The 21,850-nt window shown below is 52.2% G+C and overlaps 1 protein-coding gene across 3 annotated transcripts in view; it reads left to right on the forward strand.

Moving 5' to 3' along the window:
- The window catches only part of TBC1D22A (TBC1 domain family member 22A), a 285,991-nt gene that overhangs the window by 96,175 nt on the left and 167,966 nt on the right, over positions 1-21,850 (forward strand). For all 3 annotated transcript variants that reach the window (XM_019651702.1, XM_019651703.1, XM_019651701.1), the window contains exons 6-8: positions 1,940-2,068; positions 5,023-5,085; positions 17,867-17,981. In XM_019651702.1, coding sequence (XP_019507247.1) covers positions 1,940-2,068; positions 5,023-5,085; positions 17,867-17,981 — 307 coding nt within the window. The remainder of the gene's footprint in view (positions 1-1,939; positions 2,069-5,022; positions 5,086-17,866; positions 17,982-21,850) is intronic.

Genomic DNA, 21,850 nt, shown 5'->3' on the forward strand with positions numbered 1-21,850 from the left:
AGAGAGACAGAGAGAGAGAGACAGAGAGAGAGAGACAGAGAGAGACAGAGAGACAGAGACCCCACAGGGTAGGACTTGATTCTCGAGTTCCTGTGAACTGAGCCACATGCCCCTAAAAGGGTGGGCTCTCAGGTGAGGAGCTTTGGAGTCAGTCAGGCTGGGCACCCTCCTCAGCCTGCCGCCAGGTCCCTGGGACCCGGGCACTGTCACTCGGGTCCTGAGCCAGGTGCCTCTTTGTACCTGGCTGTGAGCCTGATGCACGTTTGTCCCAGGGCGAAAGGCAGCGCTGTGTGTAGCTCAGTGCCCCCGAGGAGCTTCTCTTCCTTAACCTGTGCCTGTGGTGACTTCAGCACAAAGAGAAGGAAGCAAACTTGGTAATTTTTATCCTTCGCGAGACGGCAGAGACTTGAAATAGCAACAGGTCACAGCGGGTGTGGTTGATGCCGTGGTCCCCAGACAATCGTTTCAGAAGCCATGCCTGATCTGATGAAGAAGCACCTGTCACTCAGGTCTGACCTGCCCCCATGCAGGTCGGGGCTGGCGACCCAGCAGGAAAGGGGCTGTGTGTGGGGGACGCGCTGCTGCAGAGGGCGCGCTGTGGAGATGCCCGGGGGTTTACTGGATGGCACGGGAGGCATGGCAGCCAGGGGGGCATACAGCGTGCATGGGGGCAGGTTAGCGTTTAGTGGGGACAAAGGCACAGCTTTCCTCAGGAGTAGGGACGCTGTGTGGCTGGTGGGGGGACCGCTCCAGTGAGTGCGCCCCTTTCCAACCTGCTTTAGTGCACACGCTCCTCACCGGGACTCTCTCCTCACTGTCGGTGAGTGTGGTGGGCGGTGAGCCTGTGACGGAGCCGCTGGGATGCAGACTGCCGCCCCTCATGGCAGGGTCGCTTAGAAATAAGGCGTCAAGAACCTTAAATATGAGGCGTGATCAAAACATACGGTGACTGCTGCTGCCGAGTGCCAGCCAACGGAAAGGCCGGGATCTTCAGTATGGAAGCAGCGCATCGAACCTTAGTAACAGTGTGTGACAAGTTTCAACTTGTTTGGTGCAGTCAGTCGGGTGTGAGCTACGGTTGAGAGAAGGTGTGTTTTAAAGTGTGCCATAAATCATCCTCCATCATGACAATGCTCCGTGTCACACATCACTTCTGGTATACAGCAATTTCTGTCAAATAAAAACATTTCGGTGTGTCCTCACCCACCTTATTCACCGGATCTGGCACCATGTGACTTCTGGCTCTTCCCAAAAGTCCAAATGAATCAGGACATTGTGGCAGCCATGACAGCACAACTCAAGTCACTCACGAAAGAGGACTTCCAGAACTGCTTCAGAAAGTGGCAAGAACAATGGGATAGGTGTGTTCAAAGTGAGGAGGAGTATTTTGAGGGGGGTGAATGGCAATGTGTCTTTTACTGTAATACATTTTTTAAAATTTAAACATTCACCGTATCATTTGATCACATGTCGTGTATCCAGGATGCCTCGGAGCTCACAATTCACTTGTAGGAGTTTTGCCTCAGAGAAATGTCCGCCATGTGCAGTGCCTTGCGGTTTAGAATTTCGGACCATTGGAAGTCGTCAAAGTGCCCAGAAAAGGGCACAGGTTAGACATAAACACACAAGTGTCCACACACAGGAGGGAAGGCTGTGTGGCCTGTGGGGCCGGTGTTTCAGAGCAGGGCTCGGCGAACCTTTTCTGCAGAGGGCTGGAATTGAAATATTTTAGTGCACGTTTTAGTGGGTCGTCTGGCCTGTTCGCAGGTACTCAGAGGCACGGGGCTGGGGCTGCCGTGTGCTCAGCTCGCTGACTGTCCTGTCCCACTCTCCTCCCCTCTCTGTCACTTAACACGTGAGCCTTTCGGCTTTGATCTTCCAATGGAGACTGTGAACAGGCACTGACCACACCTACTCTTTGTGTTTCCCTCCCATCCAGGGTTACCTTCCTGCCAATGTTGACCGAAGACCAGCTACTCTCCAAAGAAAACAAAAGGAGTATTTTGCTTTTATTGAGCACTATTATGACTCTAGGAATGATGAAGTCCACCAGGACACGTACAGACAGGTGGGGCCCTCTTTCTTCTGTCGTGTGTGACTTGAAGTTCTTTAACTTGGTGATGACTTGGGGGAGGATTTGTTTTACCGAGGATATTCCTGATTGGGTCACAGATCTGTGTTTTCTGATAAATAGATGAAAACAAACAATTGATTTACAATTCACAGTGTGTCCGGAATTTGCTGTTGGAATAGCTCGTCGAGACCCACTGAGTTCTCACTGTCTTTGTAAAATGTGACAGCTCGGATGGCTGTGCTGCCTCTAAAGCAAAAGGTGCTTCTGGCTCGGTTGCCCTGCCTCACGTTCTGGACGGGCTTCTGGTTTCCCGGAGACGTGTCCATGTGGACTGTGTCCCTCTGGAAACCCTGCCTCTGGGTGGAGGAGCTCTGTGAATTCTCCCGCCCGGATGGGGGCTGCCACACCTCCCAGCCTGGCACAGGCCTGTTAGAAAGGCCCAAAGCAGGCTCACCTCTGACTGATGACTAGAGTTGCTGTAAGTGAAGTGGGTCTTTGGACAGCGTCTTCCCCGCAGGCGGGGTTCGCTGGAGGCTCTGGGGGAGACCAGCCCTTGAGGGAGGAGAAGGAAGACGGGTGGGGACCCGCTGCTGTCACTTCCTGGCAGCCCCTCTGCCCCTGGCCCACGCTTGTCCTCGGTCATACCTGGGTGGCCCCCGGACCACAGGGCACTGCTTCCCAGTAACACTGGGCATCGGATTTGAGACAGATCGCATTTGGATTAGGTTAGGGAAATACTTGCTTACCTGGTTTATTGGTCCATGTCACTGGTTTTAGAGAACGGGTAAATTTGGTAGTGATTTGAACACATTTTGGACGTATTCTTATTCAAGAAAAAGACTTCCAAAGGATGACATTAGCTAGCATCCATCTGAAAGATTTAGCAAGCTGTATTCTGTTATGAATTTCTTAAGGGAAAGTTAATTAAAAACGGGCTGTGTACATCTTTATTCAGTTGCTGTGATAAGTAATAAAAAGCTCCCGTATTACTGTGGACTCCCCAGAGCTTCCTGCATTCACGCCGTTGAGGCGGATGGAACCTGTGGCCGCTTCTGGTTGGCTGGTCTGCATCGCTGCCGAGAAGCCCGCCTCTTGGAACTGGACGCTGTGCTGTCCTGCCGCCTGTCCCAGGCGCACCGCTAGGTCACGGCCGGGCCAGGTGGTGTCTGCCCTCGGTCAGCCTGGTCTCTCCCTGCCGCCCACTCACAGTGTCTGGCCCGTGAACTGCCCTGAGGGATGCAGCCCCTGCCTCCCACAGCCTGGGAGGCCGTGTCCTGTGTCCCCATTCCTTTGTTGTCTCTTCACTTGAGTTTTGTGTTTATTTTGCTGAAGATGTTACGTCCAGAGCACACGGAGCTGATCAGAGTTAAAGACTCATCTGGGGTGTCCTCCCTGGTTTGGGGGCTCTGCAGGCCACTGTGCCTCCCCTACTTGCCCAGTCCTGTACTTGGGAGGGGGCACAGGTGGTCTGGAGGAGCCCCGAGTGTCCAGCCCCCTGGATTTCCTCCTGATGACGCAGATGGCGGCAGGGCGTGGTTATGACGTGCACTGTTCTGTCTGAGCAGCAGACACGTGACAGGCAGCTCTTCTGTAATCTGGGCTGTGCTGGCCTGCGCGTGCTGGGGACAGATGTGTGTGCCTGTGTGAGTGTGACTGTGAGGGAGCACTGCTCTGGGGGTGAGATCTGAAAGGGTTTTGGTCCCGCCCGCACCTGGGCTTCTGCAGGCAGGGCTGGAGTCCTCTGACCCCCTCACCCGCAGGCTGCACGTCCCCCTCCTCCTCCTCATCCCATAGTCTCATCAGCACAGAGCAGGGACGCCGGCGCTGCTCAGCTCCCCTCCCATGCTGCTCAGAGGCTTGAGGGGCTCGTGGCTGCCATCCGCGTACTCTGATGTCTCCCTCCCACTTGCTTCCATCATTGCCTTATGGCCACGTTCCCTGAACACCTTGGGGTGCTGGCTCCGGGCTCCTGTGCCAGTTCTCTCCCTGAGTAATCTCATCCCCCTCAGCGCCCCCTCGGGCTGCTGATTTCCGGGTTCTCGCCTGAGGGGAGAGTTTAGGGCAGGAACGAACCTGACAAAAGCAGTTCCCATGCCCCAGAGCTGTGCTCTCAGACTGCTGATCCACCATCTTATTTGATCATCACCAGTGCCCCTTGAGAGGGGTGCAGCAGGCCTCTAGTAGACGAGGATGCGGAGCCCAAGCCTAGGGACGTCCCCACGGCAGAGTGGAAAGACTGTCCCAGGTCACGTGCAAGGACGGGCAACGAGCCTGAATTGCAGACTCCCTCTTGGCATTGAAATGTCAGGTGTCCCTCTGCCTGTTTGGGCTGTTTTCCTGTGGATGGTGACAGCGTTGGCCAGTGTGGGATATTCACGTGAGATGTTGGGAGCCAGCCTGTGATGCCAGCTCAAGCCCTGAACGTTCTTATTTGGTTGGTCCTTGAACCCACAGGCATACATGCGAACTGTGTTATGACTCATGTCAGGCAGAGAGTTTTAAATGCTTCCTGTGAAAAGTGCCCTGGGTCTCCCAGGACTTTGTCCAGTGGAGGAAAATGTGCCAGGTTCCAAGGAGAAGCTGTCACAACTGAAAACTTGTGTGCACTGCTGATGTACTTGAATTGCCCCCGGTGTCCGAGGCTGGACATTGTGTACTGACTGCTGCGGATGATGTTGCTAAGTGTCCGAGGGCCGCTCGGGTCCTCACCGTGCGGCAGCTGCTGATTGGCTGGGAAGGGTCACACAGGCCTGGCCTGCCAGCACTGGGGCCCCGTTCGGGTAGAACCTGCTCCCTGCCCCCAGACACTCGAAATGTGGGGGGTTAGTGTCTTCCGGGAGCAGGTTTAGATCTGGAGCAAACTGGTTGCTGTCGCTAAGTGTCGCCATTCTGACGCTAATGCCTGAAATGACGTTTGTCACCTTTTGTCTCTTTCCCTCTGTCTCCAGATCCACATAGACATCCCGCGAATGACTCCAGAGGCCTTAATACTTCAACCCAAGGTGACGGAGGTGAGAGCTGCATCCGGAAGGGCCTGCGGGGGGCGGCTCCCTTCGTTGGGGTGACCGGTGCCCGCTTCCCTGGCAAGGTGGTTGGTGCAGTTGGGCTGCTTTACCCACAAGCAGGTTTGGGGGTGGCCCTTATGGACATGACCGCCGACAGAAGTGGCCCATTATTCTTAAAATATTCTTACTGTGTCATGCGCGCAAGAGAGCACATGCCGTGCGTGTGAACGTGGAGTAAACGCTCATGACCCCACCGTGCGTTCCCGGGCCCAGGACCCCCGCGAACGTGACTGCCAGTGTGGAGGCTGCTCGGCGTCCTCTCGCCTCTGGGAGCCCCTCCCTTCCCGGGAGCTGACCCCTCTCCTGACTGTACAGGATTCTTCACCACGCGAGTGCACGTCCTGTGACAGGACAGGGCCCCTTACGGGGTCTGGTCTGCGCGGCTGGTTTCTGTCTCTGCGTTGTTTTCTGAGATTCAGCTCATCTGTGTTTCTAGATGTATAGTAGTCGGTTACTGAAATAGTCCACACGTTCCGCAGCCCTTTTCCTGTTGGTGGGCGTTTGGGTGGCTTCTGATGTTCTGGTGTGGGAACTGTGTGGCCTGGTGCCTTCACGCACATTTACGCAGGTGCCCGCAGGCCAGGCCTTCTCGAGGGCCTTCTCGAACAAGGGAGATTGTTGCATTCCCGCGTGTGAGCCTGTTAACTTCTAGGTCATGTCCACATGCCTTCCAGACGGCTGTACTAACTCAGCGCTCGCCTGGGAGTGTGAGCGGCCTGGTGCTTCGCGTCGTTGCTGGTCCTGGGGTCTGCATCTCATTCATTTCCGCCTCTGGCGGGATCTCTGTTGTGGTCTTTGCGTCCGTTTCTCTGATTACTGCCGGGTAAACATCTGTATTCGCGCACCCCTGTGTCCCTCTCCTGGGAAACGCTTCATCTTGTCTTTTGCCTGTGTTTGTTTGGGGCGTTGTTCTAATTTTTATTAGTTATCCATCTTTGTATGTTAGGGATTCTGACTTTTTGTCAGTGTGTATGTCAGATAGCTTCTCCTGCTGCATGGCTGGTCTCTCCCTGTCTTCTCAGTGATCAGAGCAGGGATCCAGTTTAACTTTCTCATCAGTACCTGTCAGTCCCAGCACCACTATGGACTCTGTCGTGTCGCCCGTGTTTGCAGCGTCACTTCCGGTGTTTGTCATTTTCATGTTTGCATAGATCTTGTTTTTGTGCTGTCTTGTCCCAGTTGAACACTGGGCCCCTTAATGCCTCGTCCTGCTTGTTAATTCAACTCGACTGTGAGTCCATATAGGTGGTGGACAGTGTCCACACCCCCACTTCTTTCCCTCCAGAATCGACCGGTGGTCTGAGGTCTTTGCTCTCCCACATAAGGCTCAGAGTCAGATGGTCTCGGTTTTGCTTTGAAAGCCTCATTTGTGATCCGCATTGCACAGAACCTAGAGATCAATTTGGGAGAGCTGACATGTTGATGAAATCCAGTTGTCATTTTTGTGAACATGCTAATTCCCCATTTTTAGGCCATTTTTAATGCCTTTCAATGAAGTTTTAAGATTTGTTCCATAAAAGATTTTGCATATGTTTTATTAGGTTTATTCTTAACTATCATTAATTTTTGTTATTTTAAATGGATCTTTTTAAAATTGAAATGTTTTTGTTTGAAACATTTGTTTTGCATCTTTTTTTTTTTAAGCTGAGCTATCCTGCCACCTGTTGGCAGCTCAGCGGCTGCTCAGCTCGGGATGGGACTCAAACCGCTGTTACTCAGAGCTCACACTCTTGAGCGAGCTCTTAACCAACTGAGCCACTCGGCCGGCCCTTTTTTGCATCTTGATTGCCCCAGTGAATGCACTTTTAAACTTTGACATTTTTTATCTGTGCAGTAACTGTGTTTAAAAAAGAAAAATCCAGGATTATTAAAGCAAAAGTACTTATTGATTGTGTGCCACAAAGGAGGAAACCAGCTTCCCACAGAAGTAGTCATTTTAAGATACTTCTCTTTGATTGTCCTTCTCAATACTTGTGCTTACTGTATCTGGAAAATAACAGATAATCTCTGTTTTAGTTATTTTTTACATGGAAAATAGAGTTTTTCACAAGTCCTTTGGTTTATTTCTGTACTTTTTCTACCACTTGACACGTTCTCTGTAGAGCTGAGCTCACAGGCCTCTCGGTTTTACAGAGAAGGAGCCGTCACCGCCAGTGGGTGTTGGCTGGTCTGCTTGTGGGGACGTCCGGGGACCTTGATCCCCTTGGTCCGAAGTGCCTGTGCCCTGGCAGTGGGTGTCTCTCCTTCACGATTTCTCCTCGGCTCTCCTGCGCCCCTGGGGTAGGGAGGTGCAGGCTTGTCCCCGCCCCGCTGGAGGGCACTCCGTCCCCAGGGCAGATGGGCTTCGGGGAGCAGGTGGGGTCCTGCTTCTTGCGAGCGGATGAGGGTGTGATTTGGAACCACGTAGTGTTGGGGGACACAAAATGCTCTCAGCAAGGGGCCTCGGGAGGACTGTGGGTTGCTGGTCCTGTGTTAGTAGCAGGCCAGACGAGGTGTGTGCCCGCACAGTGGGGGTCAGGCCGAGATGTACATGCCACGGCAGCATGTCACTGCAGCGGCTGCACAGGACCCGCCTTGGTTACCGCCCCGGTGCCGGCTCACCAGCTATGAATTGGTTGCTCCTCTGTGCCTGGCTTGCACCTCATGGTTCAAGCTGGCTGCCCAAGCTCCCGCATCACGTTCACATTCCACCAGCAGCAGTGGTGAAGCGCGGCGGAGACGACGTCCTGGAGAAGTGGCTCGTAGCACTTCTGCTTGCCTCCCGCTCCGGGGCCTCCTTTCCTGTACGGAACCAGATGCCTGTCCCCTGATGTCAGGGGGTCGTGTGCCCACTGAAGGCTGGGCTTCTGGCTGCTTGGGAAGGGTTTCCGCCGTAAGCATTTTCCCCAGTCTGTCCACACATCCATCATCAGGTGATGCTGGGCTCTGCTCTGGTTGTCTGCTCCCCCATCCCCGCCCCCGTCCTCCGGTCAGCTGTGTTGAGGTCTAACTGACATGCAATAAAATCCACCAATTTTAAGGGCACTGCTAGGTTAGTTTTGACACCTCTATGTGGGAATACAAGCACTTGAATCATGACGTGGGGCACGCGCATCGCCCTGAGCAGTCTGCTCGTGTCCTTTTGCTTCCGTCTCCCGTCCCCGCTCCCCGCCCCCTCCCACTCCTGACCTGCTTTCTGTCTCCAGCGTCTGCTTTCAGGACTTCGTGGGAGTGGCATCCTAGAGTCGCAGACTTGTAGTGCTTCTCTTCCTGGGACAGTGCCACCCATCCACATGTCACATGTCACTGTCTGGGTGTGCCTCAGTGTGCTGCCCATTCACCAGTGGGTGGACATAGGGCTTCTTGCCAATTTTGGGCCATTGCAGACAAAATTGGCCATGAACCTCCATGTATGTATCTGGTGGAAGCGTCTGTTTTCCCCTCTCTGCTGAGTCCCTCGGTCTTAGGGTAAGTGAGTGTTCATATACTGCCCAGCTGCCCTCCAGAGTGGCCGCACCCGTTTGTGTTCACAGCAGCAGTGACTGAGAGTTCTAATTGCCTATACCCCAGTCTGTAATTTTAGCTATTTTCGGGGGATGTGACGCGGTACCTTACAGGGTCCTAATTTGCACTTCCCTGTGGACTGATGACGTTGCGCGTCCTGTCTGCTGATTGGCCGTGCGTAGGTCTTCCTTGGTGAAGTGTCTGTTTCATTCTTCACTCATAATTTAATTGCCTTTAAAGCCTTTAGCCTGCCTGTTTCCTGGCTCCCTCCGACCTGAGCCAGACTCCTGGGGTGGGGCCTGGGAATTACTATTTTAAGGAAGCTCAGCCAGACTTGGGGACCACAGGACTTAGTTTGTTTAACTGCTGATGGGCGCGGGGCTTGAAGTGAGCAAGAGGACATGAGGGTGGGGGATCCTTGCCCAGTGTTTGCCCCACAAGCAGGAGGACGGCTGGGGCCAGTGGCCTTGCCAGGAAGTCAGCGCCCTCGCCACCCCGGCCCAGGAGCAGTGGGGATGGGGCAGGGCGCCTTCCAGACGTCCCACTCCCAGCTGTGGCTATAGGGGCCCTCGCGGGACCGTTGGAGGCCGCTCCTGCTCAACTCCCCAAGGACCCCGTGACCCGGGGTCTGCTCATCCCTGCAAGCTGCATCTGAGCGGACCTTCTTGATGTTGTCTCAGCCCTGTGCCCAGCGCCCCAAGCAGTGTGTGGCACAGAGCACCTGCTCACCCGGCTGCCCTTTGTCTTACCTGCCACCTGCCTCTCGGGGTCCGCTTGCTGCTGGGCCTTCAGCTCTTACCTGGAATGTTGCCTTGTCAGAGACGCTGTCCCTACAGACCCTGTCTGATGTCAGCAGCCCATTCTCTCACTTTCATTCACACTTTGTGTGCTTGATGGCACTTGCTTTCGGCTTGTATTTGACTTCCTGTTTATGATGTCACTCATTCCACCTGTCCTTGTATGTCAGTTCCCCGAGAGCAGGGCCCTGGGCCCCTCGCTGTGTCCTTGGTGTAGCCTGGGACCTCATGGGACTTTGGAGATTTTGTTGAAATTAGTAATTAATCTTTTTATCCAACATTGTTATTTGAAAGTAAAATTCAGGACTTTCTGGCTACTTGATCCTTTTATCCCCTGTCCAGTCCAGCGGTGGACAGACTCGACCTGTTACACTAAGAAGTGTGGATTCTGACCTGTGGCCTCTGGCCGCTGTGGTTGGTGTAGTGAGTTTAGAGGGAGAACCATATTCAAACCGCCTTCAAGCGTTGCAGTGGGGCCTTTTCATCATCTGCGAGTGACTTTTCCTCCACAGCGATCACATTATCTGCCCTCTGCTGACCTGCTGCTTTAGGGAGTTTCACAAATTGGGGAAATGAGACGCTTTTCCCAGTTAGCCACGGAGAAGTGATGTCTCATTACATTTAATCAGACACAGAGGGTAATGAAACATGCAGGCTTTTTAAACCACGTTATTTACGTCTAGTTCTTGGAAGTGGTGCGATGAGTTGTCCGTGGCCTCAAAGAGGGACGTTTTCCTGGAAGTGGATGGCGGTGGAGCCCAGTCCGTTCACGCTGGACTCTCCTCGCATGACCTTGTGTGGAACTTTGACTGGGGGAGCGTGGGCTCGGCCCCACCCGGGCCCTGCGTGGCAGGAAGAAGACGCCTCTGGGGGCACGGCTGTTGGCTCTGTCCCCCCAGATCGGACCAAGTCAAAGCGGTCCTGGCACCGACTCGTGTGTGCGGCTCCTCTGTCTGGGGGGCCGCTCTGCTTGGCTGGCCCCTGGACCTTGCCAGCACCCCCACTCCTGCCACCACTGGCTCCGCAGCCCCTGAGTGTCCCGTTCCTACACCTGGGCTATGTTAGGAGGTGTCTGTGTGCCCGTAGATGAAACGCAGTGAGGTCGGCAGCCTCTACCCCCGGTGCCTCACAGACATTCGCTGGATTGAATTGCTGGGTCTTTGAACTGTTTTGCTGGGCTTCTGGCCATGGCTGACGGCTCTGTGAGGACAGGGCCTGGGTCCATTTCCCCTGGCGTCCCCGGTACCCACACGGTGCCTGGCAGGTGACGTCGTAGGCTCTTGGCAGGTGTTGGTGAGATGAATGAGTGATGCGTGAAGGCCCACGCTGTGCCCTGTGCGCTGACGGGGGGTGTTGGGAGGGTGGGGAGTTGGGGGTTGGGGGGGTTCTGCAGGCCCTTCCGTGGGCGCTGAGAGGCGGGAAGGGCCGGCCTGAGGCGCTGGTGGTGTGAGGGGGGCTTGTGCCTTGTCCCTTCACTGGCTCATAATTGATCCTTTTAATTGTTTTCAAAGCTGGGGATGCATTTGTGAGAGCCCAAGAAATACTTACTTGTTACATCATCAGTTCATTGAGCTCATCTGGCCCATATTTTGGGGATCTGATCCACAGACCTTCCCTTTCCGCTCTCTCTGTCTTTATGGTGAAGTATATCAGAGCAGAAGGGTTTCTATAACCTATGTGTCCAATTTAAAGAAAAATGAAAATTAACGTCCAGATACCCACTGTCAAGCTGAAGAAACAGAGTCAGGTTAGCATTGTTGGGGTCCCTTCTGGGTCTTACCCCAAACATTTTCTCGTCTTCCGACAAGTAACCAGTCTCTTGAGTTTTGGTTAGCTGTTCTCTCGCTTTCCTGCATGGTTTTGTCATGTGTGTATATGCACATGTGTGTCTTGCCTGTTTCTGTTCTTTATTTGGAATGGATTGTGCCAGATCTGTTCATTTGTGATTGCTCTCTAGGTCCCAGCAGGAAGGTTTTAAGCTCCGCCCACGGATGCCTGGAGATGAGGCTCGTTTTCCCTGCTGTGAGGTTTTGCCTTGTGGGCTCCATGATGTACTGATCCAGCCTGATGTGGAGCACCTGGGCCCCCTTCCTGGTGCTTTCTCTCAGGGTGTCGCTTGAGCACTGTTGCAAGAGTCCGGTGTTCACGTGTGACAGTCCCCCAGGGTGTGCACCGAGGGGTGGCGTGTGGGCTGTGTGGGGCACACACCTTGAGGACTGCCCGGTGCCGGCCCCTCATCACCGCTCGGAACAGGTAGACGGCTAGTGTCCTTGAACTGGCTGGCGGGTATGAAGTAGTGTCTCATTGTGCTTTTAATGTTCATTTCCTTAATGTCGATGGAGTGCCTTTTCATCAGTTTCTTGGCCGTTTGCTTTTCCTCTCCTGCGAAATGCTCATGTCCCATATTTCTGTTGTGTTGTTCGTTTGTTCCAGTGGTATGTACGAGTTCCCAGTAGGCTCAGGATACTGATTCTGTTTGGGATATATATGGGTGCATGTGCCTTCTTTTAGTTAGTAGGTTGTTTTTTCACACTACTGGTGAAGAGAACGATCTTAATTTAACGTAGTCAGTTTCCTTCCAGTCAGGCCTTTTTGTGTTCTTAGACTTGTTTCCCATCCTCATGGTTTCAGAGAAGACTTATTTCTTCTAAGAGTTTTAAACTTTTGCCTTGTACCTTCAGGGCCGTAATCCCTGGTGCTGACTGCAAGGAGTTTGAGGGAGCAGCCCCGTGTCCGTGCAAGTCCCCACTGGACAAGAGCTGTGCCCCTTGCCTGTGTGTCAGCTCTGTCGTGTGTCGGGGGCCCCTCCTGGCCTCTCAGCTGTTTCACTGCTGTCTGTCCATTCGTCACCGTGCCAGCTTTCTCTGGTCTTGGTTAAGTGGCCTTAATGTCTGGTAGGACAGGCCGCTCACGTCTGGTCTTGGTTCTGGGCTGTTCTTGACCTTTTACTCGTGTATATAAATTTAAAATCAGCTTGTTGCATTTCATGAAAATCTCCGAAAGCACACTGAACCTATTGATCAGTTGGAGAGAATTAACATTTTGTGTTTGCATTTATTTAGTTCTACTGATCTTTTATTTTTAAACAGCGTTTTCTCCTTAAATGTATTGCCCAGCTTATGAAATCTGCTCATATTGATAGATACACTTTTTTATTAATGGTATCTTTAAAATTTTTAATTGCACTGTCCAGTTTTTTATTGACCGTATGTAGAAATACAGTTGACTTTTGTAGGTTAATCCTTTATCTGGCAAACTTACTGACCTCTTTCATGAACTCGGATATTTCCTGTATAGGTGTAGTTGAGGTTTTAAAGAACTTAATTGTATATATCATTTGTGAATAAGGACAGTTCCGTTGTTACTCTCTGTTCTGTACCTACATTTTTCTCTTTTATCTTTATTTATTTTTTATTTTTTTAAATTGGGGAATTGGGGGGAGGGAACAGCACTGGGGAATCGGGGAAGGGGAACAGACAAGTTGCTGTCCTTTTGTGCTTCAGTCTAGTTGAGGATGTCGCTTCACTGGCCCATGTTGGTATTATTATTGCACTCCTCCCGGGTGAGGCAGATTGGTCGTCGGCCACTGGACGGCTGCTCAAGCCGGCTGCTGGCCACTCACGGTAGCTTATGGCAGCTCACTGCAGCCCCACTGCCGCCCCACTGCAGCCTACGCCGTCGCCGGCGACTCACAGCAGCCCAGCTCCAGGTCGAGCTGTTGTTCACCATCTTAGCTGTAGAGGGCAGTGTCACTGGCCCTCATGTGGGATCCAAACTGGGGCCCTACTGCTCAGAGCTGGCGTCCCAAGCCAACTCCTAACCAACGCGCCACACCACTCGGCCGGCCCTATTTGTTTTGTTTTGCTGGCTCCGACTTCTGCCACAATAGTGACTCTAAGCGGTGAACGCAGGTACCTGGTGTCATTCCTGAGTTAAAAGCGACATCTGTTAACATTGCACCACTGACTTCCGGTATTTATTCTAGGTTTTATAGATCCTCTTTATCATGTTAAGGACCGTGCCTTGCTCAGGGTTTTAAAGTCATAAATGGTTGCCAAGGTTTATTAAACCCTTTTCCTGCCATCTGAGATGATAATATGTTTTTGTTCCTTTATTCTGTTAAAGTGGTGAATTCTGTTGGGTGGACTTCCTGGCATTGAGGTTTACTTCCCGAAGTCAAGCCGGGTTGGCCAGGATGGAGCTTTCCTGACTTGGGGTTGTTGGTTCACATCTCAGGTGTCCTGCTGCCCGAAGTGGAAGCCTGTTGCTCTTTAATTGGAAAGACGCTCTCTGAGCGTCCTTGATTGTCTTCTGTGCTTTGACGTGTAACCTGTCAGCTGTGTTGACTGTTCGGTCTGGTGATAGTGACGCTGTGATATTTTGTTTGAAAGTGTTGTTTCTTTCCTGTACTTCAGTTGTGAGTGTAATGAAGCAGCTGTGCTTGTGAACCTGTCAAGACACCTTAAGCACAGAATAGGGGACGGAAATCCACGTATTTGAATGCAATTGAAGGTTGAGTGATTCACACAACAAACGTGTGTTGTTGCTTCTTGGAGAGCAGCAAGTTGTTAATTATGTTGCAGTCGTAGCGTCAGTCGTCAGTCGTGTCTTAGGGAACTCAGTGTGTCTTTCGTGTGATGGATGGCTGCCTTTTAGTCCACATTTTAGATTGGTTAGAGACTCTTACTTGGTTTCATCATCAGGTCTTATAATTCACATAGGGGAATGGTCCTTGAATCATGTTGCAAACACTTGTGTTGTAAATATCTTCTTTCTGAGCCCACGTGGCTCCAGGGTTTCGGGGGCTGTAAATCCCACAGGTCTTCTCAGTGGAACTGTATATTTTGTTGCTCCTCTCACAGAAATTATCTCTATAGCTCTTTATATGTTGTAAAGTCTTATTGCTGGTACATATGGTTGAATTACGATGTTTTCAGATTTCTGAAATCAGATTTTTTTATAAGTAACCATAAGCACAGCGACATTTTCAATTTCAGTGTATTTCAGTTTTTAGAATGCAGGGCACCTCAGCCCCCTGAGCGCCCTGAGCTGCTGGTGCCCAGCACTGCCTTGGGGGGCAAGTGGAGGCCAGGAGACGAGGCTTACAAAGTGAAGACAGAAGGGCTACGGTGGGGGCCCTGGGAGCCTCTCCTGGGAGCCCCCCCTGGGAGTCCCCCCTGGGAGCACCTCCTGGGACCTCCCCCCCTCCAGAAACCCCCCCTTGGGAGCCTCCCCTGGGAGCCCCTCCTGGGAGCCCCTCTGGTAGCCCTCTGTGGAAGAACTAGTGTGTTTTTTTTTTGGGGGGGGTGGGGGCGGGGGGAAAACCTTTCCTGGCACTCAGGCTTCTGAAATTTAGCAAACAAACTGGGAATACCTGTTGTATTTTCATTTTTTCAGCCCTGGTGGAAGCACATCGTAGCAACTGTTTTTACTATTGTTGTTGAGAATAAGTTGATGTGCAGAAGAGATATTTTGGGAAGAATTTTTGTGATTTCAAAACACAAAGCAAACTCCTATGAACTATTTTAAGACAAAAGAAGCAGAGTAAACCACAGTCAGTGAAAATAAAAACAAAGGAAAGAGACCCCGCACCCTCTGCAGTCTGCTGTGGCTTCTGATTGCAGGCGGCCCCCTGTGATGGCTTCACAGCCTGGTCTGCACCTCAGTGAACAAGATGGAGGAAGACCCTTCCTCAGGGGAAGAGCCGCAGGCTTGGAAGAGGGGTGCTGTTCGAGATGGGGTGATAAAGGGAGGTGTCTGTCTCTCAGGAGATGGCGTTTGAACAAGCTCTTGTTCTAGAATCATGGGAGCTATGGGAAGTGTGGCAGCCGGGCGTCCCAGGCAGACGAGCAGTGCAAAGGCCCTGAGGCAGGGACACAGGTGGTGGGTTTGGTGAGAGGACCAGTGGAGGCGATGAGGCGACAGGAAGGGAGCTGCAGGTCGCGCACGGTGGTCGTGGCCGGCGGCTGGCACTTTGTCCTTGGTGTCTTGGGAAGCCACAGGGGCGGACTGTGTGGCCTGATGCTAGCAGCTCCCTCTGCTGCTCTGTGGGACGTGGAGCCCAGGGGCTGAGCAGCGATGGTCACAGCGGGCCATCCGTGAGATCACAGCCACTCGGCTGGAGGTGGTGGACCTGGCGGAGAGGCTGGGTTGGCTGTCTTTGGAGGCCGCCTCAGCGCCCCTGGCACTCAGGAGTCAGCTCTCTGCAGGACGCAGGGCGCGATGGCCCCAAAGCATGCTTCTCCGTAGTGGCAGAGCCAGCATCTGCGTCGCGTGTCACTCACCCTCCACGGGACATGCTCTTTTCACCATTTCAGCCGGTCTTTAAAAGCCATTTTTATTTTATGCTTGAACTACCTGTCCCCTTTATATTTACATGTTGCTGGGATTAAAGTCTTAAAAATATAATTTTCAGGTTATTGAGAGTGATTGAGTAGAGTGAAATCTAAATACCTTGAACTGAGCGATAGCTTTTCTTAATTAATAGGAAGTCTGACTTCTAAATTTTCCCCCAAAGCAATATAAATACACTCTTTCAAGAGCGTTAATGTCTGGGCTGGCACCGAGCTTCCGGAAGGCGGGGTAGGCTGGGGCCCGCTCAGCGGCTTGGACGGGGCATAGAAGGTAATCGCCAGGTCCTTTGCTGCCCTGTAAACAGTGCTTTCCAAGTGCTTGCCTTCTGTTTGTTTGCTGCTTGAGAGGCTGGCCACTTCCTCACGGCCTTCTTCAGCCTCGTTCACTCGGATTCACCTTGGGGTGCCTTCGCACGCTGCCCCAGGGGAGGCTCAGGTGGCGCCTCGCTCGACTTGCTCTGGACTCACAGAGAAGTCTGCCTGTGGACTGAGCCAGGAGCCCAGGCCAGCCCGGTCTTCCCTGAGACCTGCCCGGGCAGGGAGCTGGTTGCGGCCTCGTCATGCCTCCCTGGGTCAAGCTGTCAAAGGCATCTGTACCACTGTCTCTGGGGCCTTCCTGGTTGGTGCCCAGGTGACCCGACAGGGCCGTGGCGGCTGCGTTTCTGCCTCGTGGCCGAGAGGGGCTGGGGCCCCAAAGAGAGAGTTTCTTGCCTCCTTGGGACCTGCTTCCTCTTCTGTCCTCTCGGCTGTCTGAGGTGCTGTCCCCGCGCTGGCTGCAAGTGCAGCTTCCAGCTGGGGCGTCATCAGCCGCTAAGGGTTTACACGCGAGAAATGCTTAATGGGCTGCGTTGTTGAGTGATTTTGGTCTTTTAGTCATGTTTAAAATATTCAGTTCTCGCTAGAAAGCTATTGTCTTAAAATGAAAGATGTGTACAGATATGTCCGCGTGAGTGTGTCACTCAGCAGGTGCCACTGGGCGCCCGCTGTTACTGGCGCTGCGCTGGGGAGGTGTCCACCTGATGTTTTTGTCGCTTTGGAAAAGCACCGCGGATGCTGTGTTAGGGTGGGAACGGGGCAGGGGGTGTGCGCCGGTGGGTGTGGGCCCTGGGCCGCTGGCCCCTCCTTGTGAACGCCGCACTTGGTGCTGACTGTGGGGAGTCGGGGGCTGGACTACAGCTCAGTGGTGGTTAGGGGTGTGGGCAACGTGGGAAGGGACTGCCCTCCTTGGGTACAAGCACAGTAGCCTTTGCAAGGGTGGCTTGTCTGGGGATGATGTAACCGGCCCCTGAGCTATGGGGAAGCCTGCACCGCCAGCCTGGTGGTGGGAGGCCCAGGGACAGCAGGGGTGGGTGAACCCCAGGGAGGGGCAGGAAGGCTCCGCAGGGACTCCCCCTGGGGAGAAGGGGGCCAGGTTCACAAAGCAGGATGAGGTGGGGGGGGGCCTTTGGCAGCCCCTCTGTGAGGGGCAGTGCCGTCAGTGAATCTGAAGCTCGGGAATGCAGGAAGGGAGGGACAGGCTCTCCAGGCAGCGGGCCTGGTGGCAGGTGACAGCCTGGCGGGCTCAGAGAAGCCGGCCGCTAGAATGTGGTGCTCGGTGTGAGGGACACCCAGGAAGGCCAGGGCGCTTGCTGTGGACTGGGCCCCGTCAGGAGGCGGGGCCATGGGAAGGCCTTTCAGCCATGTGGGCATGTGGCCCGTGTGATGGTACAGTGTGTGCCTTGGTCAGTTACCTGTCCGAGTGAGGATGGGGGAGAGTGGGTGGGCCCGAGTGACGGTGAGGAGAATTACAGTGAGGAGAGTGGGATAGTTGCAGGGGTGTGTAGTCCACCATCCCATGCAGGAGTTGAACCGGCAACCTTGTTGTTAAGAGCGCGTGCTCTCACCAGCTCAGCGGCAGCTCAGCTTGGGCACAGCTCACTGGCCCATGTGGGAATCGAACTGGTGACCCTGTTGCTCAGAGCTCGCGCTCTTAACCAACTGAGCCACTCGGTCGGCCCCAATAGTATATATTTTAAGTAAAAGAACACATGCATTTTAAAGTTTCTGGTGTGTTTGCTTTTTGCTTCACCACCTGTTCGTTCACTTTTCTTTCAGATTTTTGAAAGGATATTGTTTATATGGGCGATCCGTCACCCCGCCAGTGGATATGTGCAGGGGATAAATGACCTGGTCACTCCTTTCTTTGTCGTCTTCATTTGCGAACACATAGGTAAGATCATGTCCTGAGTTTCCTTCTCACAACATTAACCATGAACTTCAGCGGCTTTACTGTGCATAGTTATACCAACACTGAAAACTGTCATCACGTTTAATGTTATTAATGATAGCTAATAATAAAGAATAATAGTTTTCTCATTGGTGCCAGCTTTAAAAAGTCTTTACATCATGTGCCCAACTACTGAAGTCATTGAGATGCAGTTATTGTTATTAATATCTTGTTTTTAATGTATGAGGAGAACTATAATGTATATTTGGGGAGTGTAGATTCATTCTAATGGCCGTCTGAGCACTGGCTTTAATGGTTTGGATTTAAATGTCTGAGGTTAAGGTTATAGAATATTAGTTGAATGTTTTGCTTACACCATAGAAACAATCTCTTTTAATTGCATTTCTGTAGCATTTCATCACCTTTCTGCTTTTGATATACCAGTAACGTTTCATTTTATGGGAATATTAATTACGTGCAAAGTAATTGGTTTAATGGAGGTTTAGGTTGGGTTATGCCGCTTGTCTTTACGGCATGGCTTTTCTTCTGTATGTGTCACAGCAGCCAAATGTAATATATCTTTCTCTGTTTTGAGCATATTTTACGTTTAAGAAAATTCTGGTAATATAAGTGAGGGATCTACTTTTTAATCCATCTGTGAATTAAAAAATAAATCCCAAAGACTGGGCTTTCCTCTTTAGTTGTGATGTTTTCATTGAAAACTGATTTTTAATTTGTTGTCATGTGACACGGCATTCGTTTGTTTGAATGAGTGTGTTTTTAGCCAGGAGAGCCTCCAGTTGGCCTCGGTCCTGTCACTGCGATCGACCGAGAGACTGGGTTTCCTGAGGACAGATCGTCCTCGGAGACGGACGGAGAACATGCACTCAGTGCTTTTTGTTGCAGCCCCTCTCACACTTTGTTTCCACTTAGGATTCCATGGGAGGGCTTTTCATTGCTAAGCAACTAGGGAGGACTTCCTCCCTCACTCCCCACTTGTCACCGAAGCCAGGGACAGGCCGGCTCCCCAGGGCCTCTGCCTTTCTGCTTCTCGGCCCTCATGTGACAGATAATGAAAAGGTTCTTAATGGCCCTGGAACAGTAGGACCTCTGTCAGTAGGCTTCAGAGATGTTAATTGAAACAAGAAGTTCAACTGAGATGTGATTAGAAAATTGATATTCCATGTTAAATAGACCATTTAATTAATGTGGTAAATAAGTTTGTCTTGAGGACTTGGCCACCCAGTTCCTTCGGAAGACCCAGGCGATCGGAATGCACGTTTGCTGGGTTGACGGCAGGATGGGACAGAGTTGACCTGAGTGTGGCGTTGCTGGTCCGGGAGACAGGACTGCTGGAGCGAGTACGATGCGTGTGGGCCAGAGCTGGGAGGAGGGTCCCGCTGCTGTCGGGCTGGTTGCTGTGGGAGCGGGGACCGTGTGGAGGGTGAGGGCCGGCCCTGGGGTTTCCGGGGTCTTCCAGGCTTGACTGCATTTGGCTCAAGGGCTGAGAACAGTGGCTGTCCTGGGGCGGGTGTGGCTCTCTGTGAAGGAGTCGGCGTCAGTCCAGGCTCCTGCTGTTGAGAGACGGGTCATCACGGACCCTGAGGCTGGAGATGCTGCTCCCCAGCCTGACTGCCTTCAGACCGGCTCAGACCGGCTCAGACTGGGCTCGGTGCCCACCAGCTGCCCTGGTGGACCTGGGCCTGGGGATGAAATAGCACCCGTGTCCTTGGTGCTGTGAGGCCTGAGTGAGCTTAGAGCCATGTGTTACCCATGCTGAGTGTCCGGGCAATGTTGCTGTTGACACTGTAGTTGTATCGTATCCCTTCACTGTCTTAGCCTGTGGCTTTCCCGCACATGCAACGGCAGGTGTGTGTACCTCTTAAGGGTCTGCGTTCTCAGCGTGTGCAGGGCACCGGCAGAGGCCAGAGGGCATGCCCGCTGAGTGTGCCCATGTTCATAAGCCTTCCTGGCTTTCTCTCATGGACACTCCCCTCCCCTCCCTCACTGCAGGGGTCCTGGAAGAGCGAGACTCCCACGTCCTTGTCCTGGAGCAGAGTAGACGGGGAAGGACGGCCACGTGTGTCCCCAAGGGGAGCGATGGCAGGTCATGGGAAGGAAATGGAGACGTGATTCTACAAGCAGCAAAAAAGTGTCACTGAAATGAAGGGTGGGATGCTTTCAAGGAGGGAGTGGTCAATAAAGTCCAGTGCCACAGCCTGGAAATTGCCCAGAGGGCCTGGCAGTGTGCACGTTAGTGGTGACCTGCAGGAATGGGCGGAGGATGGTGGCACGTCAGCTGTGACAGGGGCCGAGTGCCCTCCCTGCAGGAATGCAGGACGACCTGGGCCACAGGCCTCGCCCAGCTTTCATGAGTTAATTATTTTGTCGAGGCGTAATTGACATGCAACATGGTATGAGTTTCAGGTGTTCAGCACAATGATGTGATGTTTGTGTACATTGTAAAATGTCCAGCTAGCACCTGTCACCATACATAATTACAAAGCATGCTTTCTTGTGGTGAGAACTTTCAAGGTCTATCCTGTTAGCAACTTAGAAACATACAAAGCAGTACCACGAACTGTAGTCACCATGCTGCACATCACACCCCCAGGACCTACTGATTTTACTGGAATTTGTCCCTTTTGACCCCTCACTCACTTGACCCACTCTCACAACTTGACTTGGAAAAACTTTTCATTATGGAAAGTTTCCACCTCCGAAATTAACAGGGTGGTGTGATGAAGCCCCCCACCTGCCAGTACCTGGCTTCAGGGGTTGGTTGTTCGCTTCCTGTTTTCCACCCGCTGCTGACCTCTACCAATAGTTACTATTACTGCTTAAAAAATAGATTTATTGAGATATAATTTACATGCCATAAAATTCACCCACTTGGAGTGAAAAATTCATTGGTTTTTAGAAAGTCACACAGTAGTGTAATCATCGCCATGATTTAATTCTAGACTATTTTCATCATCCTAAAAAGAAACCATGTACCCGCCCAGTAGTGGTCCCCCCATTCCTCTCCAGCCCCCCACCGCCAGCCCCTGGCAATCACAAATCTAGTTTCCATCTCTATAGGTTTGCCTCTTCTGGAAAGTTCCTCTAAGTGGAACCATACAGTAGGGGGTCTTCCTAGACGGCTTCTTTCCCTTAGCGTGATGTTTCAGGGGCCATCTATGTTGTGGCATTTATCAGCACTTCAGTCCCTTTTAGGGGTAGTCCTTATGTGGACATACCGCGCTGTAGTTATCTATTGATGGGCATTGGGGTTCTTGCTACTTTTTGGTTATTATAGATAACCTTTGGGTTCAAGTTTAGTAGGGACATGTTTTCATTTCTCTTGGGTATATACCAGGAGTGGAATTGCTGGGTCACACGGAACCCTCTGTTTAGCCTTTTGAGGAGCCGCCATCTGTTTTCCCGAGTGGCTACATTGTGTCATGTTCCCTCCAGCTGTGCAGGAGGGTTCTGATTTGTCCACGTCCTTGCCACACTTGTTCCGCTTTTTACTTTTTTAAAATGAGGTAGCTTACACACCTCCCTTACAACTATTGAATACTGTGATTCAGGTTTGCCTTGTGTTATGTGTTCTCTTTCCTGTGTGCCCCCGGAGGTGCCAGCCCCTTGAAGCTAGGGGCTGTGTTTACGTGTGTGTCACGCTTTGCAGAGCAGCTCAGTGTGCACTCACCGTGTGGAGTGGGATCCTACAGGAGGTTTCTGTGTTGGTTGCACAATTAGACCATGTGGCTTGTTTAATGAAAAATACTTGCTCAGTGTGGAAGAATTGGAAAGTTTAGACTGTCTGGAGGCGGGAGGTAAAGGGCTGGACGGTCCCACTGCTGAGAAGAACCCATTTATTTGTATGTCTT

Source organism: Hipposideros armiger, unplaced genomic scaffold (assembly GCF_001890085.2).
Source record: "Hipposideros armiger isolate ML-2016 unplaced genomic scaffold, ASM189008v1 scaffold_164, whole genome shotgun sequence".
NCBI lineage: Eukaryota > Metazoa > Chordata > Mammalia > Chiroptera > Hipposideridae > Hipposideros > Hipposideros armiger.